General features: G+C 41.0%; 2 protein-coding genes across 2 annotated transcripts in view; one reads left to right on the forward strand and one right to left on the reverse strand.

Annotated features, from left to right (window-relative positions):
• Nucleotides 1-20,762, reverse strand: part of PPT1 (palmitoyl-protein thioesterase 1) — a 576,153-nt gene that overhangs the window by 190,185 nt on the left and 365,206 nt on the right. The gene's annotated exons all lie outside the window — the stretch shown is intronic.
• The window catches only part of ZMPSTE24 (zinc metallopeptidase STE24), a 47,056-nt gene that overhangs the window by 2,399 nt on the left and 23,895 nt on the right, over nucleotides 1-20,762 (forward strand). Inside the window, exons 2-6 of the mRNA XM_050799255.1 lie at nucleotides 245-391; nucleotides 7,453-7,539; nucleotides 8,080-8,196; nucleotides 9,963-10,115; nucleotides 12,226-12,367. Of these exons, the coding sequence (XP_050655212.1) occupies nucleotides 245-391; nucleotides 7,453-7,539; nucleotides 8,080-8,196; nucleotides 9,963-10,115; nucleotides 12,226-12,367 (646 nt within the window). The remainder of the gene's footprint in view (nucleotides 1-244; nucleotides 392-7,452; nucleotides 7,540-8,079; nucleotides 8,197-9,962; nucleotides 10,116-12,225; nucleotides 12,368-20,762) is intronic.

Genomic DNA, 20,762 nt, shown 5'->3' on the forward strand with positions numbered 1-20,762 from the left:
TGTGGTGACAACCCTGATTATAGTTTTACCAGTCAGCTAACCTCAGGTTCTCTTGTTCTGCTTTTATTTTCCTGCATCAGTCATTTCAGTGGTTAATGTATTTGATCAAGTGCAATATTTGTGTAGGTATAAAGCAAATTCAACAGAAATAAGTGGCAAGCCATAAACCATTCAATGTTTGATCATAAATGACTATTGTAATAATCGACTGTTTCACTTAAGTGTTTTCTTTAAAATATTTCAGAGAAGAATATATAAAACAACAACTCATGTACCACCAGAATTAGGACAGATCATGGATTCTGAAACATTTGAGAAATCTCGACTGTATCAACTGGATAAAAGCACTTTCAGCTTCTGGTCAGGACTCTATTCAGAGATTGAAGGCACTGTGAGTAATTTACTTCTTGGAGAGACAGTCTGTCAAATTGTTTAATACTTCATAATGGTTGTTTTCATTTTCATATTTTTGTAACACAAAAGAGGGTGCCACACTTACAAGTCCCAGCATGCTTTCTTAACCTTTGTTATTGGTAGTAATGGCTGTGGAGCAAAAAAAACAGAAACACAACTGCTTAGTCAGTTTAAAACTACAGAATATGGGAACTATTACCCTGAAGCCAGGTAGAAAAAAGATCCTCTTCCATTAGGATCCAGCTGAGATGTCATGTCTTCCAAGAAACCAATTGAAACTCCCTGCCTGATGAATGCGGGTAGGGTAGCATCCTATCATTATTCCTGTCAGAGTACTTACCGCATTATGTTGAATTTGCCTGGATTTTTTTTTTTTCTTCCGGCACGATCTCGCTCTGTCACCCAGGCTGAAGTACAGTAGCATGATCTTGGCTCACTGTAACCTCTGCTTCCCAGGCGCAAATGATCCTCCCATCTCAGCCTCTTGAGTAGCTGGGACTACAGTTGCATTCCACCACGCCCTCTCAAAGTGCTGGGATTACAGGCATGAGCCACTGTGCCTGGCCTGATTTGACTGTTTAATTGGCAGACTGGTAGTTCCTTAAAGAAATAGTACTTTAAGGTCTTGTTCATCATTTTATACCTAGTGCATGGCATGTAATCAGCATGTAGTTCCTATTTACTAAATGAAATAATGTGGGGTTTCTTTTTGTTGTTGCTTTTTTGTTTTGTTTTGTTTTTGTTTTTGTCTTGCTCTGTCACCCAGACTGGAGTGCAGTGGCACGATCTTGGCTCACTGCAACCTCCGCTTTCCGGGTTCAAGCGATTCTCCTTCCTTAGCCTCCTGAGTAGCTGGGACTACAGGCATGTACCACCATGCCTGGCTAATTTTTTTGTATTTTTAGTAGAGATGGAGTTTCACTGTGTTAGCCAGGATGATCTCAATCTCCTGACCTCGTGATCTGCCTGCCTCGTCCTCCCAAAGTGCTGGGATTACAGTCATGAGCCACTGTGCCCTGCCACTTTTATTATTTTTATCATCCTGATCATCATCATCATCATTTCTCTAGAACTTTTACATCCACTAGTACCACTAAGAGAAAGATTCCTAAATTTAAAAGAATTATGATCAGATACCATCATTGTTTCGTGAGTTAAAGAAACTGGCTTTATGTAGCTGTGTTAAATGACAGAATCGTCTAGCTCATCACAAAATTTTTCTTAACAAGTATGGAATAATAAGACTAGTGTGGTTAGATCCAAATTATTAGAAACTGTGCTTATTTCTTCAGGGTGATGGAAAATGGCAATGCTTCTAGAAGAGTTAAATTTTGGTATTTAGAAAAATTAATAAATGATTTGGAAAACAAAATCTCATTGGCTTTGGGGATACACAGCTATTGCTGTTAAGTAATCTTTTCAATAATGACTTGGCTTTAGTTAATTTATCTGATCATTTCTTCTGTTAGGGACAGGTCACAAGTAGGAAATCATCCTTCAGAGACAGATGGAAGTAGAAGTGGTTAATTTAGACACTATTCTTTCTTTTTTTTTTTTAATAGATGAAAGAGAGTTTACTTATGTATTTATATAATGGCCTTGGTCCAAAAAAGACTAATGGGAGCTCAAAAAAGAATTATAGTAACTTTAAAAAATACATTAAGCATATCCAAGATCTTAAATGTATTATTCTCCCCAAAAGCTAGCTGCTTCCAAACTTGATTTAATATTTTGCATGTTTTCCCTCCATTGCTTGGTAAGTGTATTTGCCTCTCCTTTCTGCAATCGATGTCTGACAGCTGAGTTTTGCTGTTTTGTCAACTGACATTTCCCCTTCTGTTTCACCAGTTTCAGAGGAATTGTTGAACAGCTTACAACACTACCTGAAGAAGTAATACTGAGAGTTCTTGTTCTATACTGATTAATAGCTCCCATATTTTTCTTCATCTCTGAAAGGTCTGAATTCTCTGTTTAATGATGACAAGGCAATTAGATGAGATAGACACTATTCTCTTTCTGATGTTTGCTTCTTGGAAGTCCTTTGACTTTACCCCCTACAGGGCCATAGTAAAATGATAGGAAAAGCATTTTCAATCTCCTTGGTTGTCCCTGGTAAATAGTGCCAGAAAAGATAGACAGTAGCTTGGTAATTATGGTTGGTGACTATTTGTTCTAGGAGATAACAGAAATAGGGAGAATACGTATATAAAGTGAGAGCTTTGTAATGTACTGTGGCTCAAACTAGAAGCAGTACTGATGGGCTAAGGTTGGGAACAGTAATAGTTGTCATGATTTTCACTTCATACATAGTTTTTATATTTATTATTTGATGTTTACAACAGTGAAGTAGAAAGGATAGGCATTATTATTCCCTTTTTATGGATGAGGAAGCAAAGGCTTGGATAAATTAAAGGGCTTGCATGTTTAATGGCCAGGGGACATGCTAATAAGTAGTATAACTGGGTTTCAAACTCTGTTCTTCTGAGTCTTTAAAATGACATTGAAAAAACCATTCTTGAAACTCTGAAGACTGCAACATGAATGTGCTAAATTTATCTCTGGGGATTTTGTGGCTGCATTTACGCTTGGCAGGAAGAGTATTTTGGGTAACTTTGAAACCTTGTTTTGTTTGGAAACAAGTTCATTAATTTCTATTTGATTAAAATTAATAGGTTTGTATGTTTTGATCACAGAGATCAAGTGAGAAGATTAGTTTCGACTTTTTTTTTTTTTTTTTTTGCCATAGTACTTTCTACTTGATAGAACCTAAATAGAGTCCTTGTGTGGCCAGTTATGGTTGCCACTGTTCACATAAATATGACATTGCATCCAGACAGAAAATGTTCAGCCTCTCTGAGACACTTTCTCTAGTATCTCACAGATACCAATAAAGGGCTCACTGAAGAAATGGAGTGGTTGGGGAGCAGAGTAGGGCAGAGTTGAAAAGTTTAAATTGTTGCTTCTGTAATTTTTGCATGTTTCTATGTGAGCAGTTTCACCTTCTTGAGCCTAAGTTTTCTTATCCTTAAAATAAGAAGTGGGCTGGGTACAGTGGCTCACGCCTGTATTCCCAGCACTTTGAGAGGCCGAGGTGGGGCAGATCACCTGAGGTCAGGAGTTTGAGACCAGCCTGACCAACATGGCGAAACCCTGTCTCTACTAAAAATACAAAAATTAACCTGGCCTTTTGGCACGTGCCTGTAATCCCAGCTACTCAGCAGGCTGAGACATGAGAATTGCTTGAACCCAGGAGGTGGAGGTTGCAGTGAGCTGAGATTGTACCACTGTACTCCAGCGTGGGTGATAGAGCGAGACTCCATCTCAAAAATAAACGAAAATAAAATGAGAAGTGTGTGGATGTTAAGCCATACCTTGTATGGTTTGTGGCAAGGACTAAGTGAGTGAGGTAATGTAAATGAAGCTCAATGCATAGGAATTACTTAGTCATTGGGTTTCTTTGGCTAAGTTACTTTAACCTCTCAGTTAAGGTAACCTTTCCGTTAAAGACTTTCAGTTGCCTCATCTATTAAATAGAGATGATTATACCCTTTTCCCTGCCTGCTTTTCAAGACTGTAGTAGTGAAGCCAGGCATGATGACTCAATCCTGTAATCATAGCATTTTGAGAGGCTCAGGTGGGAGGATCACTTGAGCCCAGGAGTTGGAGACCAGCCTGGGAAACATAGTGATACCCCATCTCTGCAAAAAAATTTTTTAAAAAATCAGCTGAGTGTGGTGATGTGCACCTGCAGTTCCAGCTCCCTGGAGGCTGAGGTGGGAGGGTTACTGGAGCCCAGGAGGTCGAGGCTGCAGTGAGCTGTGATCACACCACTGTACCCCCACCTGGTGACAGAGTAAGATCCTGTCTCAAAAAAAAAAAAAAAAAAAAAAAGTAGTGAAATAATATATGTCAAAGCACTGGAATTATTTTTTCTGGGATCATTAATTTTGCCATAGAACAACCCTGGGAGCATACTTAGTGAAATTATCAACATAGAGACATTGTACAGTTCACCATGCTTTGTTTTTCAGTCCCCAGAAGAAACTAAACAAGGTTTGCAGTATCGATTTTCAAATGCATTTATAGATCATTCAAAATTCACATTAAAACTATCCTTAATGCTCATTTAAATACTGGACTTTTAGTAATAGTTGCTCTAGCCTTTACTAAAAGCATTATAAGTCCTTAATTATACATTATTATTATTATTATTTTTATTTAATTTTTTTTTTTGAGACAGAGTCTCGCTCTGTTGCCCAGGCTGGAGTGCAGTGGTGCGATCTCGGCTCACTGCAAGCTCCACCTCCTGGGTTCACACCATTCTCCTGCCTCAGCCTCCTGAGTAGCTGGGACTACAGGCGCCTGCCATCACGCCCGGCTAATATTTTGTATTTTTAGTAGAGATGGTGTTTCACTGTGTTAGTCAGGATGGTCTCGATCTCCTGACCTCATGATCCACCCGCCTCAGCCTCCCAAAGTGCTGGGATTACAGGCGTGAGCCACCGTGCCCGGCCAATTATACATTATTTATTAGTATTGGGAATTGGCTGAAAGAAATACCATCCCAGGTCAATTACTTCAACAACTAGGGCATATGTCAGACAGTGGTGTCTTTTGGGAAAACAAGGTTTATGTCTAAGGTTGAGTTAGTTGTAGTAAAGTGGAAATACCTGGAGGTAGTGTTAGGGGAGCCTTTTGAAAAGCAGTTTATTGGGGCTGAGTGCAGTAGCTCACGCCTATAGTCCCAGCACTTTGGGAGGCCACAGTGAGAGGACTGCTTGAGGCCAGCCTGGGCAACATAGAAATACTCTATCTGTACAAAAAATTAAAATTAGCCAAGTATGGTGGCACATACCTATAGTCCTGGCTACTTGGGAGGCTGACATGGGAAGAGCCTTTGAACCCAGGAGTTAAAAAATACAGTAAGCTATGGTCATAACACTGCTCCCCAGCCTGAGTGACAGAGTGAGACTCTGTCTCTTAAAAAAAGAAAACAATTTATTAACGCAATGATTTTCAAACTTTAGTATACATCAGGTTTACCTAGAAACTGCTGGGTCCCACTTCCAGCTTCTGATTTGGTACATCTGGGGTAGGGCCTGAGACTTTGCATTGCTGTGAAATTCCCAGATGCTGTTGCTACTGTCCAGAGACCATATTTGAGACCCATGATATTAAACCAACCCAATGTACTGTTAACAGTCTAAAAGATGAGTAAAGTGTGGGTGAGATTGTGGGAAAACAGAAACACTCAAGTACTGCTGATGGGAGTGTAATTTGTTATAAACACTTTAGGAAATATCCTGATAATACCAAATAAAGTTGAAGTCTACCATGGATGGATCTAAGAAAATTTAGAGTATAAAAAGCAAATCGTAGACTGATAAGTACAATATGATGTCATTTATATACGTTCTTTAAAAGCATACATAAATCACTATATTATTTGTAGATACATATATGAAAATGGGAATTAGATTGGAAGGATACCCATGAAATACGATAGTACCAAAACCCCTGAAACCATGAGGAACTATGTCTGAACCAATGGGAATATTGTGCTTCCAGTCAAGGAATGTGATTGATCATTGTGCTCCTAAGGTCCTGTCCTGTAGAGAGAAAAAGTAAATTGATTCCTCTTGACAAATGAGTCCCACAAAGTTGTATGTGTTTCAGGCAGTAGAATTTCTTAAACATGCATTCTTTTCAAATTTTGAGCTGCTTCCTAGCTCCTAATGTCCTGGTTATTTAGTGAATGTCTGTGTTCACTTTATCTGCCCAAGACCAAGACAAAGGGTGGTGCTGAGGAAGAGACTTCTCCTGTGAAAGTCTGGCCCCTACCTCGCCTCTTCCTGACCCAGCAAAGACACAGATAATCCCATTCTGTTCCCCAGTTCAGTAAGTGGACATGACTCTCTACTTCTGTGCTTTGTCCTGATGGAAGAGGACTATTTTCTTTCACAGAAAAGACAATTATGGAGCCATATTAACATGGTTCAAATTCCATTTCTATCACTCATTAGCTTTTGGATTTCGAACTTCGTTGTTGTTGTTGTTGTTGTTGTTTGTTTTTGAGACAGGGTCTCATTCTGTCACCCAGGCTGGAGTGCAGGCATGATCCTGGCTCACTGCAGCCTTGACCTCCCAGGCTCAAGCAATCCTCCTACCTCAGCTCCCCCAAGTAGCTAGGACCACAGAATCATGCCACCATAATCGGCTCATTTTTGTATTTTTTGTAGAGACAGGTTTCACCATGTTGTCCAGGCTGGGTCTCAAATTCCTGAACACAAGCAATCTGCCTGCCTTGGCCTCCCGAAATGCTGGGATTACAGGCATATGCTACCACACCCGGCTGTTTAACCTTTCCAAGTTTAGTTTGTGATTTTGTTGTGGTCTTTTGACAGAAGTGTGTTTTTGTTTTGTTTTGTTTTAGAAAAGCTTTATTGAGGTAATTAATGTACCATACAATTCATCCGTATATAGTGTACAGACAAAAATGTTATTTTAACTGCCTAAATTTAGTCTCTCAGTGGTTTGTACTCATCTACATGCATAAATTATGCTAAATGTTAAATAGGTCTATTTTTTAAAAAATTAATTTTATTTTGTTACTTTATTTTATTTATTTTATTTTATTTTATTTGAGACAGGGTCTCACTTTATTGCCTTGCTGGAGTGCAGTGTCACGATCATGGCTCACTGCAGCCTTGACTTCCTAGGCTCAGGCAATCCTCTCACCTCAGCCCCCCAAGTAGCTGGGTCTACAGGTACTATCAGGCCCAGCTAATTTTTAAATTTTTTGTAGAGATGGGGTCTCAACTCACCTTGGTGCCCAGGCTGGTCTTGAATTGCTGGCCTCAAGCCATCCTCCTGCCTCAGTCTCCCAAAGTGCTGGGATTACAGGCATGAGCCACGGTACTGGCCTCTTTTTTTTTTTAATAGATTATTATTTTGTACTTTCTTTCTTTATACCATGCTTTCTCATATGATAGTTTCTAGTACTGTTCAACTGTGATCAAAGTATGCTTTGTTTTATAGCTTATTCTTCTCTTTGGAGGAATACCTTATCTCTGGAGGCTTTCTGGACGGTTCTGTGGTTATGCTGGCTTTGGACCAGAATATGAGGTATGTGATTATTAGCATATATTTGTCATGGTATTTCTTTTGGCTTGGCAGGCTTTCTACTAAAGTTAATTTTTTGGCTTCTGCCAATGTTAGATTTGCCTCTCTGTCTGCATAGTCCTTGGTTACCCATGCTGTATTGGCATAACATTAGTTATGATAACAAATCCCAGAATATCACAGGCTTATTTGCAATGGTTTATTTCTCAATCACATAATAGTCCAGTGTGAGTATTTTTAGTTATCAGGTGACTTTCTTCCATGTGGTAAGCCAAGAATGCAGGCTCTTTATCTTAGGGATTTGTCTATATGATTTAAGGTACCTTTCATATAGTGCCTGTGTAGTAGAAAAGGATTTGTTTTGTTTCTCGTTTACTTCTCTCAAAAGTAAACTTTTTTGAAGGCAGGGATGATGTTTCAGAGCTTGTATTATCCGTAGAATCAAGCATATTGCTTAGGATGTAGTAAGTGCTCAGCAAATACTTGTTGATTTGTTTGCTAGTAGTTCATAAAAACTAGATTTTTGTTTTTTCTTTTGCTTAGATCACTCAGTCCCTGGTGTTTCTGCTGTTGGCTACACTTTTCAGTGCATTGACTGGTTTGCCATGGAGTCTTTATAATACTTTTGTGATAGAAGAAAAACATGGTTTCAATCAACAGGTATAGTAAAGAATAACAAATGTTCTCTTTTTTTTTTTTTTTTTTTTTTTTTTTGAGACGGAGTCTGGCTCTGCCGCCCAGGCTGGAGTGCAGTGGCCGGATCTCAGCTCACTGCAAGCTCCGCCTCCCGGGTTCACGCCATTCTCCTGCCTCAGCCTCCCGAGTAGCTGGGACTACAGGCGCCAGCCACCTCGCCCGGCTAGTTTTTTGTATTTTTTAGTAGAGACGGGGTTTCACCGTGTTAACCAGGATGGTCTCGATCTCCCGACCTCGTGATCCGCCCGTCTCAGCCTCCCAAAGTGCTGGGATTACAGGCTTGAGCCACCGTGCCCGGCCAACAAATGTTCTCTTTTAAATGTGAAAAACTTCTGTGCTTTTATCCTGTACTGTTTATAATTTAAACATAATTTACTATTTCAGAGTATGAATTGAGAAAAAACGGAACTGCAGATATGGTAAAGATCATAGCTGAAAGTCTTGGGAGCCACGGTGGCTCAGGCCAGTTGCCCTGGCACTCAGGGAGGCGAGGCTACACGTTCAAGGCCAACCTGGTCAACGTTGATTAAAAAAAATAAAAAGGAAAAAAAACTTAGGCCGGGTGCAGTGGCTCATGCCTGTAATCCCAGCACTTTGGGAGGCCAAGGCGGGCGGATCACAAGGTCAGGAGATTGAGGCCATCCTGGCTAACCCCGTGAAACCCCGTCTCTACTGAAAATACAAAAAATTATCTGGGCATGGTGGCGGGCGCCTGTAGTCCCAGCTACTCAGGAGGCTGAGGCAGGAGAATGGCGTGAACCCGGGAGGCGGAGCTTGCAGTGAGCTGAGATCTCGCCACTGTACTCCAGCCTGGGTGACAGAGCAAGACTCCATCTCAAAAAAAAAAAAAGAAAGCCTCGACTGGGTAGAGTGGCTCACACCTGTAATCCCAACACTTTGGGGAGGCTAAGGCGGGAGGATCACTTGAGCTCAGGAGTTCAAGACCAGCTTGGGCAGTATAGTGAGACTTCATCTCTACAAAAAAATTCTAAAAGTTAGCCAGTTGTGGTGGCGTGCACCTGTAGTCCCAGCTACTTGGGAGGCTAAAGCAGAAGGATTACTTGAGCCCAGGAGGTTGAGGCTACGGTGAGCCATCATTGTGCCACTGTACTCCAACCTGGGCAACAGAGCCAGACCCTGTCTCTTAAAAAAAAAAAAAAAGAAATTTATGTTATAAACTCTTTTAGCACTAATGTCTGTTGTTTTTCAGCTACTGATAATCATTTGTTTGTGACAGGGTCTCGTTCTGTCGCCTAGGCTGGAGTGCAGTGGCAGGATCATGGCTCACTGTAGCCACAACCTTCCAGACTCAAGTAATCCTCCCACCTCAGCCTCCCTAGTATCTGGGACTATAGATGAATTACACTACACTGGGTTAATTTTTTTTTTTTTTTTTTAAATTTTTAGTGACAGGGTCTCACTATGTTGCCCAGGCTGGTCTGGAACTACTGGACTCAAGCAATCCTCCCATCTAGGCCTCCCAAAGTGGTGGAATTATAGTCGTGAGCCACTGCACTCGTCCTCAGTTAATAATGTTTAAATGAATTTTCACCTGTAAGATGCAGGACATTTACTCATTGTCTTAAGCTGTCTAATGTCATATAATATAGTTTCACTGCATGTTAATTTAAAAAATTGCTTTAATAATGTATCCTTTGTAGTTATTTATTAGTTATTTAAAAAGCAAAACCAGTTTCTCAGTTTCTTGTGGTAATGTTTTCTTTTTGCAGACTTTGGGGTTCTTCATGAAAGATGCAATCAAGAAATTTGTTGTGACTCAGTGTATTTTGTTGCCTGTGTCTTCACTTCTACTTTACATTATTAAAATTGGGGGTGACTATTTTTTTATTTATGCCTGGCTGTTTACATTAGTTGTGTCTCTGGTGAGTAAAATCTTTATTTCATTTTCTTTACAAAAGTTCCTTGGTGAGATTACTGTAATCTTCATTGGCATGTAAATAGTTCTTAAGAAGCAGCTGAAATATAAATAGGTGCTTATATACATTTCCCCTTTGGTTTCTGCTTTTGATTATAGAAACAGGAGTATTGACTGACCATAAATTTCCTTCTCCTTATGCTAACTCTTACAGGTCATAGAAACTAGTTGTTAGTCACTTTTAATGATTCCGTTGTCAGGCGGTTTTGGGTTGTGCATTTGTGAGTTGCCACCAGAATGACTAAGTATGATAATTTAATGACTCCTGACTGACCTCCACTGCCTAAAATCATGGTTATTTTGAAGAGAAATGAGATTTAAGAGGGACAAGAGAAAGAAAACATATATTTAACTGGCTTTCTTCTGCTTCCCTTCCCCTGCCTTTCCCTTCCCCGTTAGACACTCTCTGCCTTCTTTGCCCCATCTACTTCCCCTTCCCCTTGTATCTTTTACGCATTCTTCTTCCTTTCCTTCTCCTTTGTCTTCCCTTGTCTCCCCAACTGCCACCTATTCCTGCCTCTCTTCTTCTCCTTTCCTTTTCCCTCTCACTCTTTTCCCCCTTCCCTCCCTCACATCTCCTATTCCTCTTCTCTTTCCATACTCTCAAGTGCTTCACAACACAAACACTGCAACACAGTCAGAATGGTCTGTTCAGGGCCAGGCACAGTGTCTTATGCCTGTAACCCCAGCACTTTGGGAAGCCAAGGTGCGAGGATTACTTAAGCCCAAGAGTTTAAGACCAGCCTAGGTAACACAGTGAGACTGTGTCTCTACAAATAATAACTTTTTAAAAACTCAAATGAAAAAGACCAGAATGGTCTGTTCAGTACACCCAGAAATTATCATCTATCAGCTCTTCAACTCCACTGATGATGAGGTTTATTTTATTTTATTTTATTTTAGTTTAGTTTAGTTTAGTTTAGTTTAAGACAGGGCCTCCCTATGTTGCCCAGGCTGGAGTACAGTGGCTATTTCACAGGCATGATCATAGTGCACTACAGCCTTGAACTCCTGGGCTCAAGCAATCCTCCTGCCTCAGCCTCCCGAGTAGCTGGGACTACAGGTGTGTTATACCACGCCCCAGCTGAGGTTTATTTTAGTCTGAATTACATAATGCCCATTGTTTCATTTTCCACTGATGGGATCAAGATCAGAAAATGGGCGGTAGTTGGATTTACAGGTATCAATTGTATGGCAAATTAAAGTAAGAGGAAAAAGAGCAGAGAAAATGCTCTAAAAATGCTTAAGGAAGTGCTTTTTCAACCACAATGTACGATTATGAACTACAGGTAATTAATTTTAGCTGATAAGCCAACCAAGTAACAGCATACAATCAAGTTCTACGAATTCTTTTTTAGGAAAGACTTCAGGTCTATTGTGATTACACTCAAAGGCAGAACTGCGTGTTATGATTGGCTCATGAAGCATCAGAAATCCCCAAGATAGTTTTGAAAGGACTATACTTATTACCACCTAGAGATCTTAATCACTGTTAGTAGCATTATCCTCTAAAATAAAATTCATGGGTTTACTCGGTTACCAGACTACTCATTTCAATTTAATTCATCAGACAGATATTATGCTCTTACTAATTTGGGCCTGGGAATACCAGAGCAAGTAAGTTCCTTGTTCTCAAGTTTGAGGTCAACATAATTGTTTTAATATAATTTAATCTGTATAATAAAGAATGGTTTTTCTTTTTTTTTTTTTTTTTTTTTTTGAGACGGAGTCTTGCTCTGTAGCCCGGGCTGGAGTGCAGTGGCCGGATCTCAGCTCACTGCAAGCTCCGCCTCCCGGGTTCGCGCCATTCTCCTGCCTCAGCCTCCTGAGTAGCTGGGACTACAGGCACCCGCCACCTCACCCGGCTAGTTTTTTGTATTTTTAGTAGAGACGGGGTTTCACTGTGTTAGCCAGGATGGTCTCGATCTCCTGACCTCGTGATCCGCCCGTCTCGGCCTCCCAAAGTGCTGGGATTACAGGCTTGAGCCACCGCGCCCGGCAAGAATGGTTTTTCTTTAAGAACATGTTTATATGTTGTTCTGACATTTGCTTTTCAGGTTCTTGTCACAATCTATGCTGATTATATTGCCCCTTTATTTGACAAATTCACACCTCTGCCTGAGGGAAAGCTTAAAGAAGAAATTGAAGTGATGGCGAAGAGTATTGACTTTCCTTTGACGAAGGTGTATGTTGTGGAAGGTAAGGCTACCTGGGGATAAGAAGGTTTTATTCAAGTGGTTTGTTTTATTTGATGATTTATTCTTAAAATTTTAATAAAAGAATAAATCAGTTTTTGGTTTTTTTCTTTTTAAACTTTGTTATTTAAAGGCTAGGAGTTTACCTTTTGGCTTTTTAAGATTTACAGAAATCGATAACATAGGCCAGGGGTAGAAACTGGTGGCTTGATGCCAAATCCTGCTCTTGTCTGCAGCTATGTTTGTTTGGTTTTACAGTATTGTTTTGAGTTTTTGGCCAAGGTTTTTTCACTCTCTATTATATTATGTTATATGTTAGACTGATTTATTCACTTCTGTTATCTGCCTGGTTCTTTCAGGTAATTAAGTTGAACTCTTGAATAGTCAGATTCTGTTTAGTATTAGTTTGGAGGCTCTTAAACAAAGCCAGTGTTATTGACCTTGTCTCCTCCAACAAAATATCCAGTGTTCTGGAGGACTCACCTGAAGATTGATTACCAAAGACTACAGTACCATCGAGTACTGCAGATTCGTTATACTCTGCTTTTTTGATGATTGCTTTTGAGATTTAAGTGGTCTCTTGACTGCTACTCATTAACACCCAGTCTATTTCCATTAACACCCAGTCTATTACTTTCTTTGAGACTTTGGTAGTCAACTACCAAAGTCTCAAAGAAGCCTACGGAGATGTAGAGAGAAACTGTTGTAAGGTTCTATGACTTTGAGAATTTATAAGGTCCATATAATGAATGTAATAGTTCTGCCCCTGCCACTTGCCAGTTATGGGATCTTGGACAAGTAACTTCACCCTTCTGGGTTTCAGTTGTGTTTCCTCTAAGCTATGGTTTCACAAATGTTTTTTGTAAAGGGCTAGATAGTAAATATTTTAGGCTTTGTGGGCCACTTGTTCTCTGTTGCAACTATTCAATGCTACTATTATAGCGCAAAAGCAGTCGTAGACAATACTAAACAAATGAGCATGGCTGTGTTCCTGTAAAACTTTATGAAAATAAATGGCAGACTGGATTTGGCCTGTGAGTTGCAGTTTGCTGATCCCTGCTCTAAAATAAAATATTACCAGTGAGAAGCAGCTATGTTAGATGAAGGACTAGAAACTGAGAAGCAATCACAGGGTTAGAGGAAAATAGAGATGGTCACAACTGAAAAGAATAAATCAACAGCAACTGGAAGAACTTAGAAATTTCAGACATTTAGTGGCTCCTGAGGATATATAGCCCAACTAAAGCCACAATTGGAGTAGCTTAAAAGTCTGTGGATAAATGGTAGAAGAGTAAGCCAGTTCATACTTACTTCTTTAGCCTCTGAAATAACTACTGTTTTTTTGGGGTTTTTTTAAGGTAATATTAAACTAAAAATTTAATCACTAATCAGTACAACAGAATAGTCTCTAAGTGGCTTTTACTAAAGGAGCAACCTAAGTTGCTGATCCCTTAAGTTATAATCAGATAATGTGAAATAATAGCTAATGCTATTGACAGTGGAGGTAGTCAACAGAATATGTGAAATATATCAGTGCTATTTTCTTTTTATCTTTCCCCCCCCTACAACATCCAGAGTATGAGAGCTCTTTTCATTTTAGATAAAATAGTCAGGGAAGGCTTTATGGAGGGTTATGACCTGAGCTGGGTGTTAATGGGAAGTCAAGATTTGAGTAGGTTGGGGGCAGCATTTCAGACGTCAGGCTTCAGGGTCAAAAGGCTTGGGTTCGAATCATAGTTCTATCACAGATTACCAGTGCTGGGTTTAGTGGCTCCAGCCTGTAATCCCATCTACTGGGGAGGCTGAGGTGGGAGGTCAGAAGTTCGAGACAAACTACTTGTGTGACTTTGGACAACTTAGCTTTGCTAAACAGCAATTTACTCATCTATAATGTATGTTTTTATTGTTAACAATAGTAACAATTCTCAAAAATATTTCGAATGAATGAATGTTGTTGCCGACAATAACAACACATATTACATATTTGTAAATTGGTAGGGAGATTGTAGTGAAAAGCCAGGAATCTTGCTCTCAAAATATTATCAGATAGCAAGTGCTATGCAGAGAGTTAAACTAGTTTGGTCTGATAAGTTGATACTGTAGATTGGGTCATCAGATTAAGCTGAGACCTAAACGGAGGAGCTACCCACTTGACGTCAATGGGAAGATGTTCAGGGACCATAAAGAAGTCCAGTGTGGCTGCACCATAGCAGGAGAGTGTTAGGAGATGAAATCTGAGACATAGGCAAGAATCAGACTACATAGGCCTTTGTAAGTCAGGGTAAGGAGTTTGGATTTTAAGTTCAGTGGGAAGAGCCATTGGAGGCTTAGACACGAAAGTGACATGGTCTGCTTTGTATTTTTAAAATATCCTGGGCTACTGTATGGAGAATATATGTAAAGAGAGGCAAGAGTCTAGGTAGGACATAATGGTAGCTTAGACTAGGATAATAGTAACTAATGGAGAGAAGTGGATATATTTGGGACAAGTTTTAGGGCTAGAGTTGATTGAATTTTCTAATTGATTGCATTGGGAGAATAAAGGAAAGAGTGACATCAAAGATAATGGCCTAGGACTTTTGACCTGAGCAGTTGGATATATGGTAGTTTACTGAGATGGGAAAAACTGGGAGACTAGTAGGTTTCTGGGGAATTAAGACTTCTAATGGTTATATTACATATTGAGAAACCTATTAAACATTGTATTAGAGTTCTGTAAGCAATAGAAACCAACTGTGGCTGATTTAAGCAGAAAAACTGCTTATTGAAGCAATATTTGGGCCAGGCGCGGTGGCTCATGCTTGTAATCCCAGCACTTGGGGAGGCTGAGGCGGGCGGATCACTTGAGGTCAGAAGTTCGAGACAAGCCTGGCCAACATGGTGAAACCCTGTCTCTACTAAAAAAAAAGTTAGCTGGGCGTGGTGGCGGGCGCCTGTAGTCCCAGCTACTTGGGAGGCTGAGGCAGGAGAATTGCTTGAACCCGGGAGGCAGAGGTTGCAGTGAGTCAAGATCGTGCCATTGCACTCCAGCCTGGGTGACAGATCAAGACTCTGTCTCAAAAAAAAGAACAGTATTTGGCCAGGTGTGGTGGCTCACACCTGTAATTCCAGAATTTTGAGAAGCTGAGGCAGGTGGATTACCTGAGGTCAAGAGTTCGAGACCAGCCTGGCCAACATGGTGAAACCCTATCTCTACTAAAAATACAAAAATTAGCCGGGCATGGTGGTGCACACCTGTAGTTCCAGCTACTTGGGAGGCTGAGGCAGGAGGATCGCTTGAATCTGGGAGATGGAGGTTGCAGTGAGCCGAAATCACACCACTGCACTCCAGCCTGGGCAAAAGAGTGAGACCCTGTCTCAAAAATAAAAAACAAACAAAAAAAAAACCAGAAACAATATTTGATATCTCACAAAGTCTGCGGGAAAATTAAGTTTACGAAGTTCAGAAAATGGGCTGGTACATAGGAAGGCTAGGAATGTATGATCATATTGCGGAGCCTATCTGGTGAGGACACTGCTGTGGCTACTTCAGAACACCGGATTCAGCCACTAGCACCTGCAGAATTAATTCCTCACTGCTTTGCTTTTTTGTGTAATTAGCTAACTATTCAGAGTCCCTAAGGGGTGCATCTGATTGACTAAGCCAGGGCATGGGGCTAGCTGCTCGGAGTGCTGGAGAAACAAATATCTGGTCTTTTAGATTTCTCAAATGAGAAGCAGCCTCTCACGTGGTGTGACACTCCCTAAACTCTGAAAGGAGATTCTAATTTTGGACAGGAAAAAAGACTACACACAAGAATACAAACAACAAATAGGTCTGTAGACATCACTGTGGAGATGTCAAATAGGTAGCTGTATGTATGAGTCTGGAGTTTTAGGGTGAGGTCAGCACTAAAAATACAGATTTGGAAGTATCTGGCACATAGATGGTGTTTAATGCCATCAATGAGGGCACTTATGAGAAGGGGACCAGGGTCAGAGTCAGCAGAGAAACAGCCAGGAGGGAGGATAAGGAGGAGAGGCCCTTGAGGTGGGAAGAAAACCAGAAGAAACTGGTGTCTCAAAAGCCGGGAGAAGATTGTGTTTTAAGGAGAAAGTGGTCAACTATGTTAAATGCTGCTAAGAGGTTGATTAAGAGGAAGCTTTTTTTTTTTTTTTTTTTTTTGAGACGGAGTCTTGCTCTGTCGCCCAGGCTGGAGTGCAGTGGCCGGATCTCAGCTCACTGCAAGCTCCGCCTCCCGGGTTCACGCCATTCTCCTGCCTCAGCCTCCCGAGTAGCTGGGACTACAGGCGCCCGCCACCTCGCCCGGCTAGATTTTTGTATTTTTTAGTAGAGACGGGGTTTCACCATGTTAGCCAGGATGGTCTCGATCTCCTGACCTCGTGATCCGCCCGTCTCAGCCTCCCAAAGTGCTGGGATTACAGGCTTGAGCCACCGCGCCCGGCCAAGAGGAAGCATTTTAAAGAAAAAATGGCAATGCCTTACATTTTTGTAGAATGTTTTGATTTTTGGAGTTCTCAAATACATTATTTCATACCTCAAGTGATATCATTAATCCATTCAGTAAATAAGCATCATTGAATATACAGTCATGCATCGCTTAATGATGGCAATATGTTCTGAGAAATGCATCATTAGGCTTTTCATTGTCATGCAAACACCAAGAGTATACTCATGCAAACCTAGATGGTATTACCTACTGCACACCTAGGTTGTATGCTATAGCCTCTTGCTTCTAGACTACAAACCTATCTAGCATGTTACTGTACTGCATACTGTAGGCAATTTTAGCATGATGATTAGCATTTGTGTATCTAAACATAGAAAAGATAGTGTGCTCTGCTACAACATTACGGTGGCTATGAGGTCACTAGGTGATAGGAATTTTTCAGCTTCATTATAATTTTGTGGGACCACTGTCCTGTATGTAGTCTGTGGACCGAAATGTTATTATGTGGTATGTGACTGTATACTACATGCCAGGCACAGCGATATAAAAAGCTTATGTTACAGTACAGGGATTCTTTTTTGTTTTTGAGATGGAGTTTTGCTCTGTCGCCCAGGCTGGAGTGCAGTGGTGCGATCTTGGCTCACTGCAAGCTCTGCCTCCCGGGTTCAGGCCATTCTCCTGCCTCAGCCTCCCGAGTAACTGGGACTACAGGCACCCACCACCACGCCCGGCTAATTTTTTGTATTTTCAGTAGAGACGGGGTTTCACTGTGTCAGCCAGGATGGTCTCGATCTCCTGACCTCGTGATCTACCCGCGTCGGCCTCCCAAAGTGCTGGGATTACAGGCATGAGCCACCGCACCTGGCCAGTACAGGGATACTTAACCTTTAGTAAGTATAAAAGTCCCTCGAGAGTTTGTTAAAAGACAGATTCCTTGAAGGGGTGGCCTGCCCCTCCACACCTGTGGGCGTTTCTCGTTAGGTGGAACAAGAGACTTGAGAAAAGAAGTGAGACACAGAGACAAAGTATAGAGAAAGAAAAAGTGGGCCGGGCGCGGTGGCTCAAGCCTGTAATCCCAGCACTTTGGGAGGCCGAGACGGGCGGAACGAGGTCAGGAGATCGAGACCATCCTGGCTAACACGGTGAAACCCCGTCTCTACTAAAAAATACAAAAACTAGCCGGGCGAGGTGGGGGCGCCTGTAGTCCCAGCTACTCGCTAGGCTGAGGCAGGAGAACGGCGTAAACCCGGGAGGCGGAGCTTGCAGTGAGCTGAGATCCGGCCACTGTACTCCAGCCTGGACGACAGAGCCAGACTCCGTCTCAAAAAAAAAAAAAAAAAAAAAAAAAAAAAAAAAAAAAAAAAAAAAAAGTGGGCCCAGGGGACCGCCGCTGAGCATTCAGAGGACCCACGCCAGCACCCCCACGCCAGCACCGGTCTCTGAGTTCCCTCAGTATTTATTGATTTTACCATCTTAGAAAAAGGGAAGTGGCAGGATAATAGGATCATCGTAGGGAGGTCAGCAGTAAGACATATGAATAAAGATCTCTGTGACATGAATAAGTTTAAGGAAAAGTGCTGTGACTTGATATACATATGTAAACACCTCCATAAACCTTTTTAGTGCATAAAGAGCAGCATTGCCGGTAGCACGGCCCACCTTCAGCCCTAAGGCGGTTTTCTCCTTTCTCAGTAAACAGAACATACAGTCGGGTTTTACACCGAGATGTTCCATTGCCCAGGAACGGGCAGGAGACAGATGCTTTTCTCTATCTCAACTGCCAAGAGGCCTTCTTTCCTCTTATACTAATCCTCCTCAGCACAGACCCTTCATGGGTGTCAGACTGGGGGACGATCAGGTCTTTCCCTTCCCACGAGGCCATATTTCAGACTATCACATGGGGAGAAACCTTGGACAACACCTAGCTTTCCTAGGCAGAGGTCCCTGGGTCCTTGAGATTAAGAGAATGGTGATGACTTTTCACAAGCATACTGCCTTCAGGCACTTGTTTAACAAAGCACACCCTGCACAGCCCCAAATCCTTTAAACCTTGAGTCACCACAGCACATGTCTCTTGCAAGGACAAGGTTGGGGGTAGGGTCACAGATTAACAGCATCTTAAATACAGAACAAAATTGAGTCTCTTATATCTACTTCTTTCTGTATAGACACAGTAACAGTCTGATCTCTTTCTTTTCCACACAATTCCTGGGCTTCATTCCCAGAGATTCTGACTTAGTAGGTGTTTCCAGTATCTACTTCTAACAAGTACCCCTAGGTGATTTTGGTGTATTCCTTGGACCACACTTTGAGATACTTGGACTGGTGGGAGATAGTAAGACATTAATTTACTTTTGTTTGTGTGCATACAATCTGCTTACTTTCATAAATAACTTCAGATAGCATTTAAGAAATTTTTAAAATTAATTTAAAAATTTAGGATTAGGGCCAAGCATGGTAGCTCACGCCTGTAATCCTAGTACTTTGGGAGGCCGAGGTGGGCAGATCACCTGAGGTCAGGAGTTCAAGACCAGCCTGGCCAACCTGATGAAACCCCGTCTCTACTAAAAATACAAAAATTAGCTGGGTGTGGTGGCGTGTGCATGGAATCCCAGCTACCCAGGAGGCTGAGGCAAGAGAATCGCTGGAACCCGGGAGGCAGAGGCTGCAGTGAGTAGAGATCATGCCACTACCAGCCTGGGTGACAGAGTGAGACTCCGTTTCAGAAAAAAAAAAAAAAAAAAAAATTTAAGATCAGAAAAGACAGAAATGAGATAGAAGAATGGGACTTCAAAGGGTAACACAGACAAAATAAACAAACATGTTTGGCTCTTCCTGGCAACCAAACCGAAAAGAAATGTAATAATGCAATAAATAAATAATAGCTTCTATTTGTCAAAGTTTTACTACTAAACATACTGCCAAGTACTTTTCATTAGATATATGAGTAGATAGAAAATTCATGTTTTTTGTGAGAGACTTCAGATTCTCAAGAGAAATAAACATTTATCATTTCTTTTTTGAAAAAAGTATATAAATAATTGTAGTAGTATAGAGATAAGACAGCATACTAATTGCTTCACTTAGAATCTCTCATGTAATCCATAATCTAACCTAATAAGGTAGATAATAGCCTCGCTTCATAAATAGGAAACTAAAGCTTAAAGAAATGAAGAAAGTTTTCTAAATTTACACAACTAATACATGGCAGAGCCAAGATTTGAACCCAGAGTCTATGCTCTTAATCACTATACTCAACTCACTGCACATTGTAGAACATTTGGAAGTCAAAGAAGTATATAAAGAAGAAAATAAAAATCAGCCATAGTTCAGGTACTGTTAAAAATGTAGGTATGGGCTGGCTGTGGTGATTCACACCTGTAATCCCAGCACTTTGGGATTCCGAGGCAGGAGAATTTCTTGAGCCCAGGAGTTAGAGACCAGCCTGGGCAACGTAGCAAGACCCTGTCTCTACAAAAAATTAGCCGGGCATGGTGGTATGTATCTGTAGTCCTAGCTACCCAGGAGGCTGAGGCAGGAGGATTGATTGAGCTCAGGAGGTCAAGGTTGCAGTGAGCCATGATTATGCCATTGCATTACAGTCTGGGCGACAGAGAGAGACCCTGTCTCAAAAGCAAAAAAGGTATGTCTTCTTCCAGTCTTTATAAAAATTGCTTTAATTATAGAAGTAGGTATGCTTATTTTAAAAGTCTTGGGGAAAAAAAGGAAACAAAAATCCATAATTCTAGAATTTAGTGATAAACATTTCAGTATTTTGGTATGTTTCCTAATAGGCATGGGCTTATGCTTTTCTATTAATATTTATTAGATCGGTGCAAAAGTAATTGTGGTTTTAGACCATGAATTTTATAACTAGGCTCAAACACATCTTTATTAATCAAAAGAGGAACCATTACAATGAATGCATTTGTGCCAACAAGAAATAAG

The sequence above is a fragment of the Macaca thibetana genome, chromosome 1 (genome assembly GCF_024542745.1).
Source record: "Macaca thibetana thibetana isolate TM-01 chromosome 1, ASM2454274v1, whole genome shotgun sequence".
Lineage (NCBI taxonomy): Eukaryota > Metazoa > Chordata > Mammalia > Primates > Cercopithecidae > Macaca > Macaca thibetana.